The sequence below is a fragment of the Pholis gunnellus genome (assembly GCF_910591455.1).
Source record: "Pholis gunnellus genome assembly, chromosome: 5".
Lineage (NCBI taxonomy): Eukaryota > Metazoa > Chordata > Actinopteri > Perciformes > Pholidae > Pholis > Pholis gunnellus.
The window spans coordinates 16,225,742-16,248,879 of record NC_136531.1 but is presented as its reverse complement, the minus strand read 5'-3'; the positions used below and the strand labels follow the sequence as shown (position 1 = coordinate 16,248,879).

Here is a 23,138-nt window from a genome sequence, read left to right as displayed (position 1 = left end):
TCAGGCCACAGTGGGGCGATTGTTCTCCAGACCTGGCCTGTGTCGCTCACTGCTGGTTCCCACTCAGTTTATTCTCTACTTTCCCTTCACATCGGCCTTATCCTCCTCTAACTCGATCATCCTTAACCCCGACTTTGCTTTTGTCCTGCTGCCCCTCCCGTCAGACTCATATAGGTCTGCTCAGCCTTCGAATATAAACAAAGCAGCAGAGGGAAAAAAGGGGAAAGAAATTGGGAGAAGTGACTGGGGGAGGGAGGGAGAAATGAAGGAATCAGGCAGGGAGGCTGAGGGGGATGAAAGCGACCGCAGGGCAGTCTGTGTTTAGTGGGTTAGTGGAGCGCTGGCCTTCACTTACGGGGACTTGGACCACTTTGCCACCACGATACAGCAGATACCAAGCTGTCCAACAATCAGACCTACATCACAGTTTTCATCACAAAACTTATTTTTGTGCGGAAGAAGTCAAAGCAAAATAAATCGACTTTATTGGCTTTCTTTGTCTTTTTCCTTTCTTCCATCTCTCATTCTCTTGAGATTTATTTTTTCCTTTCCAGAGCCCGTACCCACTTCTCCTGTGTCATTCCATCTGCCCAAGCACAGAGTAGTCAATGAGGACTGTGTGTGTGTGTGTTCTCATCCTCCAGCTCAGAATAAGTGGCACCAGACAGGCCTTATAAGGAGTGGTTAGATCATTGGCCACACCGTTAGTAAAACAGAACCATATGTGTGCTGTGTGTGTGTATGTGTATGTGTATGTGTGTGCTGTGTATGTGTATGTGTGTGTGTGTGTGTGTGTGTTAGTAAAACCATGTGTGTCCAGAGGTAGCTGAGAGAACGGGAGCCTGTTGCTAATAGACATGGTAAAGGTCACATTATATGGTCACGTTAAACACACATACACACTTTCTCTCCACTTAATCCCCTATTGTCCATGCTGCGTTGCCCATAAGGTCAAAATGAACGTTTCTGTATACAGTTGTGTGGTACTCACACACACCTGGCATTGATGTTGAGATCATTACATAAGGCGAGGTGTCAGCCGAATGTGTGACTGATCAGCTTTTTAAGAGGCGCGTCTCAGTGTTGTCCTGTTTCATCTGCTGATGGGTTTAGCAGAGATCTCTCTCTCTCTCTCTCTCTCTCTCCATCTTCCTTACACAGCTTGTCTGGAATGTACAGATGTTTCCTTTTGGGAATGGGCGTCTTGCTCTGTTCACACACACACACACATAGAAAGAGAGAGAAAAAGGGTGTACATTCCCATACAGTCAAACACACTTTTTCCTGTCTTAGACTTTGATTTTTAATTGTTGCCGTGAAATTAGTATCACATGAACACACTCAAGATCGTCTGTCACACTCACACACACACAGAAACACACACAATGGTGTGTGTTTGTCCTCCCACAACCTCTGGTTCCTTGTTTTTTTCTCTCCTTTGTTTCGTTCTCACGTGCAACCGAGGCTTGGCTGTGAAGGCACCCTCAGGATCCCAAAGCCACCTAATTTAGCTCGACTCTGTCCTGCTTCCCCCTCTGCTCTCCATGTCTTGGCAACTCACCTCCACTGTTCAACCAATTCAGTTTTCTCATTTCCTGACTCGCTTTTAATGGTGCCTCGCTGACTCCAGTTGATCGGTATGATAGTGTTTAGTTTCTGTGTACTGCACATACCGTTAACGCTGTGTGTGCATGTTTGCATGTCCTACTATATGCTGGTATTAGCTTATTGGAGATATACTGTATTGCCAATTTATACATCCCCAATTTATATATATTTATACACATAAATATATGCATCTGTATGTGTATATATATATATATATATATATAAATTGACCAAAGACTAAACTCTAGTATTGGTCAGGTTTGTGCATTCCTGTTGTTACAGTAAAATATTTTAGATAAAACTAAGAAAATCAAAAGGCCATTAACCCGTGCAATTGTGAACAAATCCTGAAATTAAATTTACTCGGCCTCATCTGCATCTTTATTCCTCAAATTTTGCAATTTGAAAGTAACTTGAAATAAATACAGAACATTTGTGAATTTGAGTAATTCCTTAAATTATGTAAAAGTATCAAAGTGAATCCTGTCTTCAGAAACGAGCACTAGTAATGATAAGTTGTGTACATCGAAGACATTCCTCTCAGCCTCTATTTCTTCAATTAGTTGTCTTAAGTTTTATCAATTGAGCCATCTCCAGATCGGTTTATTTATTGAAATTTGTAAATATACAATCTCAGTTTAGTATTTTGCACCGAAATACATATTATGCATCTAAATATGTAATTCTCTGACTTTACTTTTTTTTTTAATTGTCTTCACAGCATTTTAAAAGAGTCCTGAAATCACTTAACCGCCCAGTATAGGCCTATTATGATTGTCACTTGTTTTGATGAAGTGCTGTACAGGAAGATGTGAATGAGGGTGAGTGATATCTACAGGAGATTCCTCATTAGCTGCCTTCTTCTGCCTTTCATTCACATCCTGCCGTGCAGAGGTTTATTTCCTAGTGTTTAATTGAAAATTATTTCCAGTAATAATTCCCAAACCAATTAGCCAAATTAAACCACTACATGTTACATGTTGGGGCATCTTGGTAGCTGTAAGGTCTAACACACACACATACACACACACACACACACACACACACACACACACACACACACACACACACACACACAAATACACGCCATGCAATCATTTTGACCCTAGTTTACATTTGTCCAGAGACCGTTTTCTGTCACTACTTTATGAGTTAGTGCCACGGCAAGTTCCCTGACTCATGGGCTGGTGAACACATTGACTGAATGAACTGAAAAGAAATCAAGGGCGACCCTTCTCAAACACAACTATTTTTCTGGCAACAGCTGTATTGTGATGTGTCATAGCAAAAAAAATATATATATACTAACCAAAAATTCCTGTATTCTTAGTATTGTGTTCTTTGCCACAGCTACGTCATATTTGATGTGTCCTGTTTTGTGTCCTCTCTCATTTTCTCTCTCCTTTGCTGTCATTACATTTTCCCAGCACTTAAACTTCCACATTTATATGGTAAATTACTTGTAACGTCCGTTGAGTGTGTGTGCCTGAAAACATTTTGCCTTTCTGGCATGCATTTTAAATGTGGACATGTTGATTTGCTCCCGCAGAGATCTTTCCAAGAACCACATCTCCTCCCTTGACACCAGCCTGCTAGATCGTCTCACTGGCCTCCGAGAGCTGTGAGTACACAGTATATGTTTGTGTGTTCACATCGTTTTACCTACATCCAATCCATCTCTGTATGTATATGTGTGTGTGTTTGCTGTGTCTATCTGCAGCTCTGTCGATATATTCTACTGTGTATTTATATGTACTGTATATCTATGTATCTTTAAGGTATCTTCAAGGGAACAAGATCAACGTTCTCCCCAGAGGAGTATTCTGCTGTGGGCCACTGTCAGTCCTGTGAGTACAAAGTCTGAAGAAGATGAGGACCTCGCAAACCCAAGGTTGAGAGGAGAGGAGAATGAGGAAGATGAAAAAGAAAGCAGTAGGGAGAAATGCTTGGTTTAGTCTGGATTTAAATAGGCATAAATCCCTGGAGTGAGCTCACTGGACCAGAGAGCTTTCACACAAAAAAACACACACACACACACTGTATATTGCACACACACGTACCCACACAGCGACGCACACACACCAATCACAGCACCATTAAGTTCAATTACAGCTTACCGCTCCAGGCTCCCACTGAACCTCCCTCCACCCCTCCCTCCATCTTTCCCTTCCTCCATCCATTACCTTATTTCTTCCACCCATTTAATGGGCGCTTAAGCATGTTTGTGTGTGTGTGTGTGTGTGCGTGTGTGTGTGTGTGTGTGTGTGTGTGTGTGTGTGTGTGTGTGTGTGTGTGTGTGTGTGTGTTAAGCGAGGACTCTGGTGGTTTCCATCAGTTCCTTCCAAAACCACCACACAACGGCCCCATTATGTAGCCTACTGGAGAGAGAAGAGAGGGAGGGAGAACATGAGTGAATGAGGCAAAGGGAGAAGAGGAGTAAAGAAAAAGAAAGAGAGCAACTTGGAAACAAAGCAGAGAGAAACATCAAAAGCCTTCCTATCCTAAGCTATCCCTTACTCAGCACTTTGGTTGTTTGGGATTCAGTTTGTTTTTTTCTCACTCAGTTTTGTGTTGTGTTATATATATCTGAGTTATATGAGTAATTTATTTGTAAAGATGACGTGGGAATGTCCACTTCTTTGATTAACACAAATCTAAAAGTCATCTTGCATGACTGCAGCAATTTACAATCAGATAATAATGTAGAAAAAACAGTTTCACATCTTTATTCATCCAGTGACTCAATAATGCCTTCAAGTCTTTTAGTCAATGGCAAATTCACACCACATTCATCATCACTTATTTTGTCAAAATGACAGTATCATAGTAATTGCCACAAACTGGTACAGTCAAAAAGAGTGACTAAAGACTTGTTTTAATGTCAACAGTGTTTTGTGTCTTCTTTTTCAGCGATTTGAGTAACAACTTCATCACCACCATAGAAGAAAGAATATGCGACAACCTCTGCAATTTAACTCAAATGTAAGTCATCGCAATTCATTGTTTTTTCTCTCTGCATCATTTTGTCTCGTGTGTCTCCAATAAATATAGAAATATGACATGATAAATCAAATATAATTGGACCATATAACACACACACACACACAGTCACACACGAAAAAACAGACATACATCTGATCACACATGCTGAAATAAGCGACACGTTTCCAGGTATCTCGCCTACACACAAGATGAATGAAGCTTTATTTCAGACTGGAGTGGGAGGTAGTGAGTAGTAATTATTCCTCAGTAAGCCTTGAGATGAAACACAAGATTTGTTCTTGAAAAGAGTGTGATTTAACAGTCAATAATATACACGTCATACAACCTTATTGTTCTTTCTGTACTGTCTTTCTTCCCTCCTTCCATCTCTTGCTCCATGTCTTCCCCCTTGTCTCCCAAATATCTTTTCTCCTTTTCATCTGTCTTTCCCATCACCATCTCTTCTTCTTTTCCCATCATTTCCAATCATACTCACTTCATGCATTTTTTCCTCATTGATATTCTTTGTCCTGTCTGCTATTGAAAAGGAATGCAGCTTTTCTATGGCAGACTGATATGTCAAAGGGCCGTGGTATAGCGCAGCCTGGCTCACTGGCATGACTGAAAAGCTTCTAAAGATTTATCACTGCAGTTAGCTGGATGTGGAAAAGGCGGATGGTTGGTAACTGTCTTGTTAACCACCTCATTTATGTACGCTGATGATATAGTGATTGTCTGTCTGCGTAGTGCTGGTCTTCAACAGATATTATTATATGTCCATAATATGGTAAAGAGTTTTGACATAATGCAAGTGTAATATCATGGTTGTCAGAAGTAAAGAAGACAGAACATTTGTGTTTCCTGATTTCTTCCTTTTCTGGCAATGTCCTTAAAGGCAAAATATGATACATAGCGAGAGAAGCGATGGCCGAGCAAGCTATGGAGTGAATGAAGAGAGGGAGCGGCATTAGTGAGAATAAAGCAGTGAATCGTTGAAATTAAACGTCATTTTCTGATTGTTTCATGACATTTACGCTCCAAAGCACAAATAAAGACACCCACTCCTCCTCACGACCCTGCAGGAAGATGCAGCATTGCCAGATTTTGAATGAATGCAGCTGAAGGGCAGGCTTTGCCCCGTCTGCTCTGTGTGTGGCTCTCAGGCCGAACAGACACACCCAGAAGTCCTGCATATTATACCTTTAAAGTGTGTAATGAGGCTTAATAGTTAGGCTGATGATTTATCAGACCACAAGGACATTTACAGACAGCGTTGAAAGTACGCACAAGCAAACATGTTGGCTTGCAATTTCAGTATGAGATCAGTGACTGTGAAGACCACTCTTTTTAATACTTTGTGTACCTCACTATGTACTTACCACCTGTGGCATTTTTACAAAAAAGGCAGCATGCGGAGAATCACAGTGGCTTATAATGACTGTATGAGGCTGCTGCTTAAAGCTCAGAAGAAGCAGCAACACAAGCCAAATGCTTGTTAATGTTGGTTTAACCACCTGCTCTGCTGTGCTCTTTATTGTGCTATGGAAACCCCTTAAATTGTGTCCTTCATTAAGTCTGAATTAAATTGAATTGTAAGCAATAACGGAAACACTATCCTCTGCCAAAGGTTCTCTCCTACGCCTTCAAAAAAGTCACATTTAACGACACTTTGTATCTTGTAATATTGGCATTATGGTTTGATCAATAGTTAGCTTATAATGCTACTGACCAAAGACAGCTGGACATGGACGCAGCCTCCAGAAGTCCTTCCCTTATGGTGAAGTTGTGGGCTTTTTCATACTTTTCTAACTCTGAACAAAATGGTTTGATGACTAATGTGCCAGAAAACAAGATACAACATTCATACTTGTTTAAAGGTGTAGTTTTTGTTCTTTTGGCAGCAGTTGGTTTTTGTAAGCGTTAGTTCTCTGATATTATATTTGTCATCTAACTCCATTGAGTCAGCAAACAAGTGTATTTCCCAAAATGTTGGAGTATTATTGTAACGCTAAAGCTGAAATGTGTAACTTGACTTCACCATGACTGACCCACTTCCTCCCTGTCCTCCTCTCCTGCAGCGACCTTAGCAGTAACCCCTTTGATTGTGACTGTAAGCTGTTCCGGCTGGTCAGCTGGCTCCAGGAGAAAGGGGTGCGAGTTCATCGGCCGGACGCCATGCTCTGCAACAACCCTCCTGAGCTGCGCCAACAGCCCCTGCTCAATGTCAGCCTGCTCACCTGTGGTACGAAACAAATAGATGCTTATGCAGACTCTTGCACATGTCACAAAAATTACAAACACAAACACCTGCCCGTTTGGAGTCCTGTCTTTACAGATTCATGTATAAAATAGTAGGAGTAGTTGAGGGACTTCCTAGACCTAAAATGAAGTCCAAACTTTCCTCAAGGTCAAAGTGAATGTACAAACGTAAGAGGAATAAACTTCTCATGAGTTGACCTCTTTTGATTTATTTTGCTGGTTTGGACAGAGAAGGTCTGATGCTGATTAAAGTTTTAAATGAGATGTGAATCAAAATATATTTGCACTGCGTTGACTGAAAACCTTTCCTTCTTCTGCAGGTCTCAACTATGCTGCTTGTCTTGAGGACAGCAGCAGTGGAGGAGGGGGGCGGAGTGAGCTCGTCATCTTCTCTTCCTCCACACCTGGAAACTTCACGCGTGAGCAGTGTAACAGCGTGTGTTTTGCTGCATCACACCGCTATGGGGGTTTAGGCGCGAGGCACGAGTGCCTCTGCAGCACAAACTCAGAGCCAAACTTCATCAGCGAATCTCAGTGTTCAGCTGCCTGTACAAACCCCCATGTTATGAAGGTATGCAGCACACAGTGGTCCCAGAGTGTGATTATTGCACTCGTAAGAACGTCAGACATCAAAGAGCTTCTTATGTGTAGCTTCCGCCTCTTGCTTTGTTCCTTCTTTTGTAAACACAACCTTCAGGATTTCCTCTAAACCTTCTATAATCTACCAACAACTTCCCTCTGTGGCTTGAATGACTTCCCTACATCCTCAGATTTAGTTTCCGACAGGGCTGCTGTACAGAGCAACTGAAGAGAAGTTATCCAAAACTCCAACTGAAAATCAAGATTTGTCTATTGTAAATCAGAGCAGTTAATTCACACAGAAACCTCTCTTCCTCACATGGTTCCCTCTATACACAGGAATGTGGGTGGACTCTGGCTCATGATGTGTTTGCTGTGGACTTCGCTGTCTCACTGAAGCCTCTCCCACTGCAAAGTGTCCACGACAGCATCAGTTTCTCCGCCGCGTCCTCGGTCACTCCGGTGACACTGTCCTGGGACTTTGGTGACCTTTCATCCCGAGTCAACACTACAGAAACCGGGGCCACCGCAGCAGCTCACAAATATGGACTTCCGGGACATTATGCGGTCAGTTTGATGGCTTGGGCTGGACACAAGGAGGTGAGAGAGAAAAAATAGGAAATCTTTTCTTTTCCCTTTTTTTGAAGCAGTTTTAACATAATTACATGTGATTTTAATATTTTGTTGTATATTTGTATGTGTTCAGGTACGTACAGCACGAGGAGAAGTGACCGTGACACTTCCCCCCAAACTGGAGCTGCGCTGTCCACCTCTAGCTGTGGCCAATATGAGCCTAGAGATCACACTTGTCAGCTGGGGTGCTGATGACGTGAAAGTAGACTGGAAGATTTCAAAGGATGGAGTCCAGGTTGCCAAAGGTGAGATACACCAAATGACACTGATCGACAGTCAATAAACTAATCAGCACAGAAATGGTGTGTGACTCTAAACTACTCATAGTAATCAACAGCCAATTAGCCCTCTGTGGCTCTCTGTGGGTCATTTAACAGGATAAATGTCTCATGAACAACGCTCCAGTCACAACATTACATTATGAAAGGATGTTCCAAATAAAGTGAGAATTACAGGATTTGGCTTTTTTAGACCTGCAATAATATTTTTTCAATAATATGTACTTGGGGTCAACAGAAATACATTGTTTACACAACAATGGATTAGCCCAATATTCACCCTCTTTTTAGCTGTGTTTTGGTCTCTACCAACTTTTCACTTCACCAGCTAGTTGCTAACTGTGTCCGTCTATTTAAAAAATTAAATAGCAAGTTCCCTGCAAGTCTGAACTACTGTAAGAGCGTTTACCCCTTGCTCTTAAACAGGAAGCTCCTCCTACAGTCAAACCAAAGTTAGACTAAAATCAATTAAGACAATAGAATAACATTTATCAGAACAACTAAGTCAATCACTGTAAACTATCCTATTCTTTATTATACTATATATTTTTCTAATTATACTAACACAGAAATATTAACAATGTAGGTTGTTTAGGCTACTGTCAGGGAAGACTATTCCCCAAGGACAATGAAACCCCCACCTCTGTCAAAATAGTACAGTCCGCATTCCCTCTACTTTAAAGCCCATTGGAAGCTCTTGCCTCCTTTTTGGCAGTTGGGCCCATGACCAGCAGGTAAATGACATATGTTTTAAGTTTGTAGCTACACTTCTGCACTCAATCTGAGTTTCTTGAATCTCCTACAGTTGTCCAGAGTAGAGTAATCCATCAGTCAAATATCAGTGCATGAAAGCAGCTACAAAATGAACTGTCCTATCTCCCTTTGTCACACATACAGACACTCACAGTCTCTTTATCAGCAGACACAACTTGTCCCCCAGCTTCTGACTGTCCCTCCTTCATACCCTGCCTCGTCCATGACAGTGTGTTTCGGTTAATATGTTGTTTTTTCTGATTTTATTTTTTATTTTTGTTTCTTTGATGTATTGTATGCCTGGTTTCTACAGAGGCAGATGTAGCTTTAGAAGAAAGAGAGGCAGTACAAGGCCATATTATAGACTCATGTGATTCACTAGAGGACTAAGTAGAAAGTCAAGAAATGTCATTGTCTGTCTGTGAGTGTGTGTGTCCTTGTATGACAGGTGTGTGAATAAGACATCTTCCATTTATCAACATATTTTGTATCTTATTGTCTTGTCTGTGTTTGCCTCAACTTCTCAGAAGCTTTTTTAAAACACATTTTATTTAAATGGCAATCGAGGTGCAGACCTGATTTTTACCCATTTTGAGAATAATCGATAACCCAACCCTGCTGGTTCACAACAACCCATCGCTGGGTCAGCTTTTTTTTTGGTCCTTTTTGACCCAGCACTGGGTTACCAATTTACCCAATTGGGTTATTTTCAACCCAGCAGTTTTTAGAGTGTCTATCAAATCGTAAAGTAGTAGTGTATTCTTTTGAAAGCTTCAAAAGCCATGTTTTTTTTGTCAGGAAGTCTTTTGAAACTCGTATTTTTAGCAATCAAATAATGATTGTATCTGTCCATAATGTTGCAAGTGTGATTTCAAAACATCTGAGAATTCATGTGAATGTGTCTGTCCTTTGCCAGCCTCCCCTTACTGCCCAAAGGACGGGGTGTACCATGCCGAGTCCTCACGCTGCTTCCAGATAGTTCCAGGGGAGTTGAGCTGGACAGACGCTCGACAGCAGTGTTCAGAAAGTGGCGGGGATCTGGCAATAGTCAGGAGTGACGCGCTGCGTAACCTGCTGGCACCCAAAGTCACACAGTGAGTCTTTCTGTCTGTGTGGGTTGCAGAAATGGGGTCTAAGCCTGTCTGTGTGTGTGTGTGTGTGGGGGGGGGGGGGGGGGGGGGGGGGGGGGATTGTATTGTTTTTTTGGCAATCGTACTGTATGTTGTCAGGTGCTGACAGATGACATTCTCTTAAATGTATCTTATGTTTCCTCTTAATTTTCTGTTTCAGTCAGGCTGTAAATGAAAAATGCATTTATAACCCTTTTAGATAAAAAATAAATAAATGTCTTTATATTTTTATATCCAATCATCTTTTCCTTACTTTTGTTCAACCATAATATCCTGACATCTTTTAGCAACAAGGAGGTGTGTGTGTAGCCACAGTCCTCTGTAGCTTCCTATTGCGCTTCAATTTAAGCCCGCCTACAATTCAGCGGTCCACTCAGATGTGAAGGATTTGATTTAAATTCGACTTGTAACTGTACACTGCTCAAATATTCACAGGAGAATACTCACAGGACGGAAGCTAAAGACCCTTCAACTTCAGTTTCACTGGGACTTAAAGAAAATAAATAAGAGAAGTCAACTCTCCAGATGCACCAAATGTTTTTAATCTACTCCTTAATCTACTCTTACCCGAGTACTCTTACGCTTACTTGATCATAAATTTTAGCCATGAGGCAGATTGTTTATTATTGGAATAGGTAACGCCCCCTAAACTCTATTTATCTGTGGGTGTGTGCAGTGTGCAAAATCTCTGACATACTGTATGCCCAAGAATTAGAGAGATGCCACTTCCGCGGGAGTGAAGTTGAGGTAATGTTACATATTCTTAAGCAAAGTAAACATGTGATTTTCAGAGCGTCAGTACTAGCCGTACAGAATAATCAATAAGCATCGGAGAGCAGCCATCCAGAAGCTGAACGTACTCAATATCATTCAAGGATCAATGGACCAATAATGTTTCTTTGGCCCTCAGATTGAATAATCCAATCATTAGAATTACTCTGAAACATCTAATAATCTAAATTGTATTATATGATATTCATGCGTTTTTTTTCACGATTTGTGAACTGTGAAAATGAGACAAAATGTTTTTTTCTTATCTTGGTAAGAGTGCTCTCGATCAAAATGTCCTCTTACTTAAGAGAAGAGCAGAAATAAGAAAACATTGGTGAATGCCACAGATCAATGGGTACTACCAAAATAAGAATAAGAGGACATTTGTTCTTATATCGCTTCCTGCATAAGGCCCTACAACTACTGCGAGAGACTCAAATACTCAAAACAGATGTGGAACTTTCAATAACTAATAAAGTACATGGTTTGGATGTGTATGCACGTGTTCAGACTTGAGGCTGTTTTCAAGGGCAGTACTTTTAATTTGTCCTCATTTATTGTTTCCTGCCTTTAAGCGTTCTGCTTTCAGTATTTGTTTTTTGTCATCTATTCATTCATTTATATTGTTATCTGGCATTGCTGTTCTTTCCCGACATAGTACAGCGTGTGTTTAGATGTGAACAGATCGTAACCTAAGGCTTAGTCATGGTAACAGTGTTCAGTCTCTTTTCACAAAAATATGAATGCTTCTTTGCTGTACGTCTGTGAGATAAGCTCTGGATTTGACTTTGCTTCGTTATGAAAGTTTCTGGACTTGTGCTGGTCTGAAGACCCCTGGTTTTGGTGTTTAGGTCAGAGAGGGTCGCAAAGAAACACATCTGTAAAAGCACAGCTGCATTGTAACTTTTAACACCCTGGGAGGAGGAGTCCACAGTTCAGGATGTGTGTGTGTTGATGTGAGGGTAGAGGCCCTGCCCTCGTAGGCCGAAATGGACGAGAGAAGAAAAAACCTGCTGCAGATGGAGCTTATCCCCTCTCTCCTCCTCCTCTCATGTGTTCCTCCACCCCCTCGCTTATATAAGGGGCTCCTTTTTTTTAACATCAGGTCTTGTTTTTTGCCACAGAGACCCTTTTTTCTTGTTCCCTCTCTGCTTGTATTTTTTAACCACTGTCCACGCCTTCAGATGTCGTTTTCACAGATTTGAGTTGTCAGCCATTATAGAAAAGTCTGACCAGAAGATAAAAGAAAGAAAGAAAACAAGACAGGGAAGGAAATTGCTTTTATCTGGGTGAATATTTAGTACATGTCAGAAAACGACTCAAATCAACGACCAGAATCAAACAAAATGTCTAAAATGTTTGACTCTTTCTTCCATTTTCTTGTGTCTTTAGATCACAGTGAGTCATACTCCAACTTTTCTTTTGGAGAGAAAACCATTTTGTTTCCAGTTCACAGCTAATGAAAATGAAAGCGAATGAAAATGTGCAGTCCATTAGTGGACTCATGGGGTTCTTGTTGTAATCACAGAGCGTAGTCAATACGTGAAATCCCCTCTCTTAACATCCCACTGGGGTTCAATCAAAGACCATTTTCATGCTTTCTCTTGCCTGCAATCATTGATTATTGAAGGCAAGCTGTTCATTGATTTAGAAACTTTATTTTGTCACTTAAGACCCACATTGATTTAAGTCCAGATCACATGGACATCTATGAAAATAAAAATGTTCCGTCTTGAACTGCATGTATGAATCATTTCATGTGTGATTGTTATGTTGTGTTAATCTGTTTACCTTTCTTCTCCTGTCCCAGGGAGCGAGGTGCGTGGCTGGGCCTCAGTGATGTCGACTCTCCAGGCAAGCTGCGCTGGGTGAACGGCTCAGATGCGCAAGAGGGAGAGGAGGGCCCGCCACCTCGTTCCATGATCTCCCGCGGAAACGTGTGTGTTTCCCTCGATCAGCGTGCTCATACCAGTTCACACCAATGCAATGCCATGCGGGCCTATGTCTGCCAGTACAACCCCCAAGGTAGGCTCCAAACATCCACACAGACACAATAAAAATGGGGCGTTCCAAGTAATCAGAGGAAGAAAATGAAAACTGAGGCTCAGATTCAATGCAAATGGAAATGGAGAATGGAAAATTTAACAGCCTTTTTCATAACGAGTCACAAACACAAGACCGGCTCCCTGAAGCACCATTCAGGACGCTTGGCCTCGATACAAATTGCTCCTTGTGTAAGAAGCTTCCAGTTCTCTATCATTTTCAGCATTGTTGTTACTCAGAATATTATGGCAAAAAGCATCTCTATACTTCATATAGTATTGCTGATAAGGATTTGTTTCTGCTAAGGAATAACGTTGTTATATGTATAATAACAGACGAGGTGCACAGGCAAGAGAGGAAGCAATTCTACATGACAAATGTCATAGTTTTATTGCAGACATAATTAATTGTAAAGCAAGTATTCCCATTTGTCACAACCTCTATCTGTACATACAGCGTTTGTAGAACAATCAAGCATTATATATATTTTATTATATTATATATATATATATATATATAATATATATATTGTATTTATTTAAACTCGTAAAGCTGTAGAAAATTAGCAGACTTAAGAAGTCTTTTATATGTGGCAGCTGGATATCTATACTTGACCAAAGGCCATTTGATTGCTGAAATAATATTGCTGCCATGTTTACCACTTCTTGATGTTAAATGACGAACATAATGCAGGTGAGTCGGAGGCAACTCCAAATAAGTGTTGCGTGATGTAGTCAAAATAACATGACATTTAATGTAATGTGAACATACACAACCAGGACGTTTTTCAACCGGCAGTGGTGCATTTACATTAAACTTAATGAGGAGTCAGGGAATAGAAGGCCTCCTTATTTAGTTATCGTGAAATTGAGAATGTTCTGCGGTACTATTAAGGGTGTTCACGTCAGTCTGATAAAGTAACACATAATGTAACATAACATGTCATGTGCAGACGTAGCTCGAGCAGAAGTTAAACTGGATTTAAGTTGGCTCCACAGGAACAGTCTTAATGAGGCTGAAAGAAATGTACAACAGTCAACAGACTTCAGAAAAACCAGCACAATCTGAAACTGCCCTCAAAACTGACCTGAAAGTCAGTGTCAAGGTGTGAAATGAAGCGTATATGTGAAGCAGGCCGTAGTTTGTGTGTTTGTATCTGTTTTCTTGGTCCAGTCTGTCTTGGATTAGGTCTCTGTGTTTGTGTCAGTCTGCAGTGAGCAGATACATCCTGCACTGAAGTGTTGCTCCTTTAATATCTTCAACATCAGTTTTGTTTGGTCTGTGTCTTCAGAGGTTTGTTCTTTCTCTCACCTCTCCCTCTCTCTCTTTCTCAAAGCAACCGGTTACAGAGTGGACTGTAGCTGCGCCTTCATTTCTTATAAATTGCCTCTGCTACTTCTCTACTCTTTTTAAATTCCTAAAGCCTCCCCTCCTCTTTTGTCACCTTGCCTCATTTCTTTTTCTGTCTCTACAGTGCGTGTTCCAGATGCAGGGATTTACACTGTGGGCCTAGCTGTGTTTCCCTCCCATAATCCTTTGCACCGCGCCCCGTCCGCTCCGCTCTCTACTCCACAACCTCCCAGAGGTGGCATAGAGGTGAGGAGGAATGTCCCCTCGTTTATTCAATCATCATACGTTGCTCCTCAAAACCTTCCTTTCATCAAACTTTCCGTTGTTTTTTTCTCATTTCTCCTCTCAGGTGCTGTTGTTCCCAGCTCTGAGCTTTGTTCAGGCAGGTCGTCTGTCCTCTCTGGAGTTTGTCACTCCAGAGCTCCGTTCACAAATCCACGTCCGATTCCAGACCTACAGACCTCACTGTCATTATCCCGGCCTGCACTTGCTGCTTCCCAGTGAGTCAAGACATAAAAACTCACTCTCCCACACACACTTGACACGTAAAACCACATTGCTGGTAAGTATCAGCAGGTGTTAAAAAAACCATAAGCCATCTGCGCCCCCACACCACCAGTTAGACAAAAACATCCACGCAGACACACACACACACACACACACACACACACACACACACACACACTCTGACCAGCCTTGTCTGAAGTTGTTAGGTTAGGTCAACATGAAAGTCAATTTTGAATGGAGACGAAGAAGTGCAAAACAGAAGAGGAACGAAACAACACCAATCAAGGTCACCTCCCTTCTGAGTGCTTCCTGTCCTCGTCCAGAACCATGACACGTAGCTACAACACTGCATGGCACAAGGCATAAAAATGAAGTGGCTTTCTGTGTTTTTTGTTTTGTTATTTTGGACTTCTCCACTGAGACGTAGCAGCAGCGACGTGCAATTGACAGAGGAGCAGATGCACATGAAAGATGTGAGAAAGAGAAGTTCACAGGGAGCAGAGCAGCTTGTTAAAGACACGAGATAACGTTTTCTGTGAAATTGTGAATGCAGCCGCAGATGAGGAGACAGTGGAGATAATGAGATAATGAGATAACTGGATTATTAATCCACAGAAAGCAAGTTACCTCTTCCCTTCTTGTAGATGGTTGTATCGGCCTAGCACGCTAATCAGGTTCCCACTAAAAATACACACACACATTCAGAAGTGCAGACCTTTTTGCTTGTTTTGCAGAGACACTTGTTCGATTTCATCTCTTTGATCCAGTAACTCATTGCTTTCATCTGCACTTTTGCTCGTTTGATGTAAAGTGACCACAAATGATTTCTTTCTGTTGTCTTTTTTATTTTTTTATTATTAAACAGAGAAGATAATCAATGATAATATGAATAGACTTCACCCAGTGGTGCAAGTGATTTGTTTTTAGGTACTTTACTTGAGTATTTCCATTTTCTACAACTGTATATTTCTACAACTGTATATTTCTACTCTAATACATGTCAGAGGAAAGTATTGTACTATTACTTCCACTACATTTATTTGACAATTAGAGTAACTTTTAAGATTCAGATTGTGTTTAGGTCTATAAAACATGTGTTCGGCTTGTATGATATAATGCAGTTGAAAGGAAGAAGAAAGAAATAATTATTTTTAAATATGTCTAAACTTCAACTAAAAGTAAATGATTAAAACCAGATACATCTTGTGTCTCAGGTTGTGGAGGTCCAGCGTGTGCCTCGGTGGCTGTTTGTGTCCCTAATGACACCAGGAGCGGTGATCTGTGCTCTTGCCCCCGACTGGAGCAGTGGTGTCCCTTCCAGCACCGGTGCCTTCCCCTCCTTAGTCCCTGCCGGCCATCTGCCTGTCCGAACTGCACACAGGCTCACCTGCTGCCCCCTGGGGCTCTGAGGCCCAGATACACCCTACAGAATGAGGTGGTCTTCAATCTACCAGCAGGACCAGCTGCACACATACTGGTGAGAGGATTTACTCTAGCCTCCAAACTGAGTATTTAGTGTTTATGCGTTTGAAATGCAGTACCAGAACAAATGTTTGATGACTGACAGATTTAATTTGAGTGTGTTTACAGACAGATTGGCAGTTAAGGCGGTGCAGCTGTTGAACAAGGCCTTGTTTACTTCTGATCCCTGTTTCTCCCAGGTACAAGAACAACTGGAGGACCTGCTGGTTTCTCGTGGTGATATCATCGCCCTGCAGCACGATGCTGGCCCCGCCTCCCTTCTCCGCTGCCAATCTTCCCCACATTCAATGTGGCGGCAACCTGTCTTTGCCCTCAACCAATCAGAGTGGTTCTGGATCAACAACACCGGACAGTCAACAGATACCTCGGCTGACCACGACGCCAACCCTCAGCCTGCCCCGGAGCTTGACATGAAGGCCCTGGTGGAGGACGGTGAAGGAGGCTGGCTGGAGGAAGTAGTTTGCCCCATCAGGGTGCTCTATGTGGGACACAGTGAGACTCAGCTGAAGGGACCACAGTTGTCTGCTGGTCTACCCCAGACCGGACTCTACAGCCTGCTGGTAATACATCAAAGCTGTATGACAAATCCCAGCATGCATCACATATTTAAATTCAAGATTCAAGATATTTTGTTAACACTGGCTAATAAAGCTGTATAAATTGTCTTCACCCCTTTTTGTCCTATATTGGTAATTCTGTTGTATTAAAAAAATAATTGATAAAAAATGTAATTTATGAATTCCAGGTGACTTCAGCTGAACCATCATACCCGGCCTCAGCATCATGCCCGTTGCGTGTGGTGCCTCCTCTGGGTTTGACGATCCTCCACCCGCCTCCACAGAATGGCACCCTCTACCTGCAGCCCAACGACTCCCAGCTGCTGCTCCGCGTCCGGTCACGCTACCTAACAACGGCTTCGCGGCGTGGCAGTAATCACAGCGTGACCTTCCAGTCTGACTGTCCCGAAGCGTTTTCTTCTAGTCCGGGACTCTGTCAGCCTGGGGCGTGCTCAGAGTCGGGGGTCGAGGTCACAGAGCCCAGCTTGTACGCAGTGTTGGATCTGAGCTTGGGGACGGAGGAGCAGAGAAGTCCAGTGCAGGTGGAGCTGGAGGCCCATAATAATGTGACGGAGGCCAGCCTGTCTGTTGTCGTACTCCTGGAAGAACCGCTCAGAGTACTGGTGGTGCAGCCGCATCCTGCACACAGGGTGTTGATGGAGTCAGTCGTGGTGAGTGTCTGTGTGTATGCGTTTACTTCACTGGTGTTGATAATACTGTACGCATTCTGCAGTGTACTGTCTTTTTATCGTGTCTTCCATATGTGTGTGTTTTAGAGCTACACAGCATCAGTGCTTGAAGGCTCCAATCCCACATTTAAATGGACAGTGGATGACAAGCCATACTTCACCTATTACAACACTGTCCTCAATGTCATCTACCAGCACGCTGCCACCTACAAGCTCACTGTGAGTTTCTGTTCACATCTATTATGAGTCATACTGCCAGACTGTCTTTTCTGTTATCATTCATACTGGAATATTAATTGTTTTTTATTCAATTTACATGAGGTTTGTTTTTGATAAACAGTTTTTTAAATGGTCATCCATAAACACTGACAAAATGTATGCAAATGCATGTAAATTAAACAATTAATTTGTGATTCGACTGAGGCAACTTTGTATTTCCATAGAAATATTGTCTTATGTTTGAACGCTAAGATTTAACTGGAAGGTTCATCATTAGTTTCGCAAACAGCATCACACAATCAATTTGTGAAAAATATAGAACAGCATGAAATGTGTCAGCGTCGGAAAGCTTTTTTCTTTAAAGAAGAAACTGAATTGTGGATTTTGTAATAATGCAGCTAGAATCGTTCAACACCAAACTCCCTTCATTACTATATAATCACCAAGGTATTCTTCAAGACATTTCTGCAAGAGACTAGGTCTTCAACTAACAATTACTTAACTGTTGAATATATAATCTGCAGACTATTTTCTCAAATAACTGCTGATCTATAATTGTCCTTAAAAATGCCCTCTACTGTTTCCCAGAACTCACAGAGTCTTCAAACGTCTTGTTCTGTCTTAAGTCCAATAGAGGTTTGACTTATTCTCATAGAGACAAAACCAGAATATATTCACATTTAAGAAAGTCTGAACATAACATATCTGGCATTGAAGCCTAAAAGAAATATTGAAATGGTTAACAGATTATCAAATTAGTTGCAGATCATTTTTCTGTCGATATAGACTAATAGTTTCAGCTCTACTTGTTCGGTCACATCTTGTTCTTGCGCCTCGTAGTGTTGTGTCACAATCAAAGCTATCGTGCTGTACAAGACTTGAACTTCTCACCAGCTGTCTTCCATCGTCTTCACTCGGTCATGTGATCTTTTCCCAGGTGACGGCCATGAACCATGTCAGCACCCTCACAGAGCATTTCAACGTGACTGTGGACCGGCTGCAGCCCATGGCCAACCTCACAGTAAAGGGTGTGCCAGATGTGGTCCCTCAGGGCTCCACTCAGACTCTCACCACCTCTGTGCTTGTCGACATGTCTGTGGCCGCCACCTTCCGGTATTAACACTGGGGGGATAGATTCATGATTTGATGGATATCAAAAATAACTGCAAAAATAACTGCCTCTTTTTCACTCTGTCTCTTCTTCCCCTTCATTTTTAAGGCTGAGTGAAAACACAGTGCATCTGTTTGTGTTTGACTGCTCCCTTCTTCTTCTCGATCTGTCTTTCTCTTTGCTCCTTTCTCTGTTTTTGTCTTCTGTGCACCATAATAGCACTGCAGCAGTCATACCATGCAGAGCCTTGGATTTATAGCTGTGTGGTTAGAGCAGATTGCTGACAAGAATTTTCCCTTCTGCTCGGCTGTTTCCCCTGTACCCCCCCCCCTTTTTTTTACATCTACTCTTTCTCTTTGACTCTCTTCTCTCCCACCCTCTTTCACATTTTTACCCTCCCAACTATGGCGCACTCTTTAACTTAGTTTTCCTCTACACTCACCATGCTTGGTCCAGAGAGGCTTCTTGAGTTTTGAGTTTCCACTTCTCCTCCAAAAACCCTCTATTGCCTCGTCAGACAACATTCCCACTTTCCAGCTAGTGACTGTGTCTGTGTCTGTGTGTGTGTGTGTGTCTGTTCGCGAGCGTGCATGTGTGAATGGAAATGGTTATCACGCATTTATTCATCTAATATCCATATTTATTTCTTTGATGGTTCTCATTTAATGGTTTTACATTGTCTCTGTTGTGCGGCAGATGGTCTTTTGGTGATGGCGGATATAAGGAATTTGAATACAAGCCTCCCTACTCCCCCTCCCTCCTCTGCCCAGACTCCCCCAATCAGGTCCTTCTAAGCAGAAACGTCACCTACATTTACTCTCAGCCAGGTGAGGCCCTCGCCCATCTTTTTATCAGCAGCATGACTAATGGAGCAGCTCCCAGTTTAGTTTGACTTTGTGTCAATTTACTAAATTTATTAAAATGTTTTAATCTACTAGACAATGACAGAAAGCTAATTCCCCCCCTTTTCCTTCATCTCCCTTTCTTCTTCTGTACAGGAATATACACAGCATTGGTGTCAGTGTCCAATCGTTATGAGAACATCAGTCAGAGCATCAACATGAGCGTCTACAGCATCCTCACTCGTGTCGATATACAAACGGAGCCGCTACTCCTCCTCACTGGCAAATCAGCCGATTTTGAGGCTCACCCTCTGCCCTCACCCTATGGCATTCACTATGACTGGCACTTTGGAGATGGTTCCGCCCCGCTGCAAGGTCGCCGCGTGGCACACACCTTTGCACAGAGTGGCGTCTTTAATGTCTGCGTATCGGTTAACAACACCATCAGTTCTATGGAGGCTTGTGCCGAGATGTTTGTATATGAGGAAATTGAAGATTTAACAGCTGAAAGCTCCTCTCCGACAGAGCTTCACAGTGCTACTTCAGTACGGGCACGCCTTGCATTGGGTAATAACATCACATGGACATTCTCAATGGGAGATGGGACCGTCTACACACAATCCGCACCTGATGTGTCTCACAGCTATATCAAAGATGGCAACTACACAGTGAATGTGACGGCCGCGAACGCTGTGAGCTCTGGCTGGACAATCCTGCCAGTGCAGGTGTTTGTCTTCCAAGTTGTGAAGATAGAGCCGTCTGGGTGTGTCCAACAGCAGACCCCCGTCAACTTTCAGGCCTGGGTGTCCGGTAACGCATCGGCTCATCTTTATGAATGGAGCTTCGGGGACGGAAGACCAAACGAGACACACCACGGCAACCCTAGAGTCTCGCACACCTACCGGACAAGTGGGAACTACCGCCTCTCTCTGCTTCTTTCCAGCGGGGTAAACAAGGCCACCAAGGCAAACTTCTTCAACTGGATGTGTGTGCAGCCAGCGTTAACTAACATCAGCCTCACCCTGGAGAAATCGCACTATGCTGTCGGGGAGGAGATCCGGTTCCAGGCCAGAGCTGAGCCAGAATTTAACTACAGCTATCAGTTGGACTTTGGTAGAGGGGAAGACCTTATGCTCGTCAGTGGCTCTGGGAATATCCTGACAACGTATAAAAACCCAGGTCACTACAGTGTGACAGTCATTGTCTTCAATAACATCTCCACCAGTAACACCAGTGTTATGATTGAGGTCTTGATGCCCATAGGTCCAATTGTTATTCAACATAATGGCACTAAATACAATAACCTGACTCTTAGAGCACCGTACGCTTTCACAACATCTTCCATGGCCTCCAATGTCACTTACGTCTGGAGCTTTGGAGATGGAAATGTGCTTACAGGTCAGAATATCCTCCATAACTTCAACATCTCTGGAAACTACAATATTACACTGACAGCAGCCAACACAGTTAGTTGGAATCACACCACTTTACCTGTTGCTGTGCTTGCATCAATCCACGGATTGACCGTCAACGCCAGCTTGGTAAATGTCCCTCTCAATGCCTCAGTTCACTTTGAGGCCCAAATGGAGAAGGGAGATGGTGTCCGGTTTTCTTGGATCCTGTGTGACCGTTGCACCCCAATCCCAGGGACACACACCATGTTCTACACCTTCCGCTCCGTTGGCACTTTCAACATCATTGTGACAGCGGAGAACGACATAGGAACGACACAAGCGAGTATCTTCCTGTATGTCCAACGTGAGCTGGAGGGGCTGCAGATTATAGCAGAGGAGGAGATCGGAGGAGGCACAGGATTGGACGGTTGTTGCTTTGCTACAAACCGTGTTCTCCACCTTCACGCAGGATTAAAGGAAGGAACCAACATGACGTTCACTTGGAGCCTTATCAAAGAGCTAGACCCCCTCAGCTCAAGTTTCAACATAAGCGCGAAGACAGTGGAGGTGAATTTCTCCATTCCAGGCCCATGTGACATATTTCTCCGGGCAGCCAACCTCCTGGGCCAGCAGTCCGTCAACAGAACCATCCACTTTCTGGAACCAGTTGGAGAGGTGGACCTGCAGATCAGCGACAACCCAGTTACAGTCAATGCTCCAACCAACCTGACAGTACTGAGTTTTGAAGGCTCGGACCTGCAGTACCGCTGGTCTGTGAATGGGGACCCTTTGAAGTGGTACAAGCACTGGAAGACCCACACTTTTATCAGTCCTGGCCTCAAGCTAGTTACTGTGGAAGTCTTCAATGAGGTTAGCTCAAAGATTGAGTCAAAGATTGTCAGTGTCCAGGAAGTCATTTCTGGTCTAAGATTCACAGCTACCAATGTGACAGAGCAGAGTTATGTAGCAACAGGCGTCAACGTCTCGCTCGAGGGAGAAGTACTGACAGGAACAAATGTGACGTGGACATGGCAGTTGAAAGGAAGAACAGGAATGGGAAGGAAAACTTCTCTTATTTTCCAGGAGGCAAAAACAGCCATCGTTACTGTGAATGCGACCAATGACGTCAGCGGGCAAGTGGTTTCCAGAGAGTTCTTTGTTCAGGACAGGATTCAGGGTTTGGAGCTGAGGGCAAGTAAAAACATTGCAGCAGTCGGTGAGAAGGTGAACTTAACCATATCTATGGTAGCGGGCTCGGATGTTCGTCTCATCCTGAGCATCAGCGGAGATGCCACCGTTATCCTTCAACCCAACCAAACCTACGGCCACACATTCAGTAGGGTGGATACGTACATGGTGAATCTCACTGCTCACAACCAGGTAAAGTCAAAGAAGATGGATAGCATACATTAAGATAATATATAAGCGATATAAGATAACATTCAAACATTAAAAACAGTCCTCGCACACGATACGATTCCATAAAATGAACTCCTTCGCATCGTTCATTTTCTCAAAATGCACAAATAGTGTTGTCATATCTCAGATGTATAACACGTGCAGCTTTTGGTAACATTTACCATTGAATAAATAAATTACACATTTTCTACTTTTGCCAGTCTCCACACAAGTTCACACATAAGGTTTGTTATCACTGCCTGACATATGGGTGCATTTACAACAACACTATCTTTGGAACATGCAAGTAGCAAGTATCTCAAGTGTCTATTATTTCAGCATTCTGTTCTTAACAGAGAGACCTTGACATGACTAGAGCATGTGTAAACATACACAAGCATAGAGTTGAGCACGTACTTTAGGCAAAATCTCACTTAAAGTCAGTATGTAGAGTGTTCTAAGCAGAAATGAGTAAATAATTGGGAACTTTTTAACTTTTAAGCATTAACCCTTGACTGTCAAAGCCAGCAAGATTTAATCTAATGAACTAACT

The 23,138-nt window shown here is 42.6% G+C and overlaps 1 protein-coding gene across 1 annotated transcript in view; it reads left to right on the top strand.

Annotated features, from left to right (window-relative positions):
* pkd1a (polycystic kidney disease 1a) overlaps positions 1–23,138 on the top strand; it is a 57,174-nt gene that overhangs the window by 10,364 nt on the left and 23,672 nt on the right. The window contains exons 2-19 of the mRNA XM_079159820.1: positions 3,158–3,229; positions 3,387–3,455; positions 4,519–4,590; positions 6,669–6,832; positions 7,170–7,420; positions 7,768–8,028; positions 8,135–8,306; positions 10,009–10,186; positions 12,804–13,018; positions 14,511–14,632; positions 14,736–14,886; positions 16,108–16,370; positions 16,555–16,935; positions 17,121–17,603; positions 17,709–17,840; positions 18,778–18,953; positions 19,648–19,778; positions 19,950–22,567. Coding sequence (XP_079015946.1) covers positions 3,158–3,229; positions 3,387–3,455; positions 4,519–4,590; positions 6,669–6,832; positions 7,170–7,420; positions 7,768–8,028; positions 8,135–8,306; positions 10,009–10,186; positions 12,804–13,018; positions 14,511–14,632; positions 14,736–14,886; positions 16,108–16,370; positions 16,555–16,935; positions 17,121–17,603; positions 17,709–17,840; positions 18,778–18,953; positions 19,648–19,778; positions 19,950–22,567 — 5,911 coding nt within the window. The remainder of the gene's footprint in view (positions 1–3,157; positions 3,230–3,386; positions 3,456–4,518; positions 4,591–6,668; positions 6,833–7,169; positions 7,421–7,767; positions 8,029–8,134; positions 8,307–10,008; positions 10,187–12,803; positions 13,019–14,510; positions 14,633–14,735; positions 14,887–16,107; positions 16,371–16,554; positions 16,936–17,120; positions 17,604–17,708; positions 17,841–18,777; positions 18,954–19,647; positions 19,779–19,949; positions 22,568–23,138) is intronic.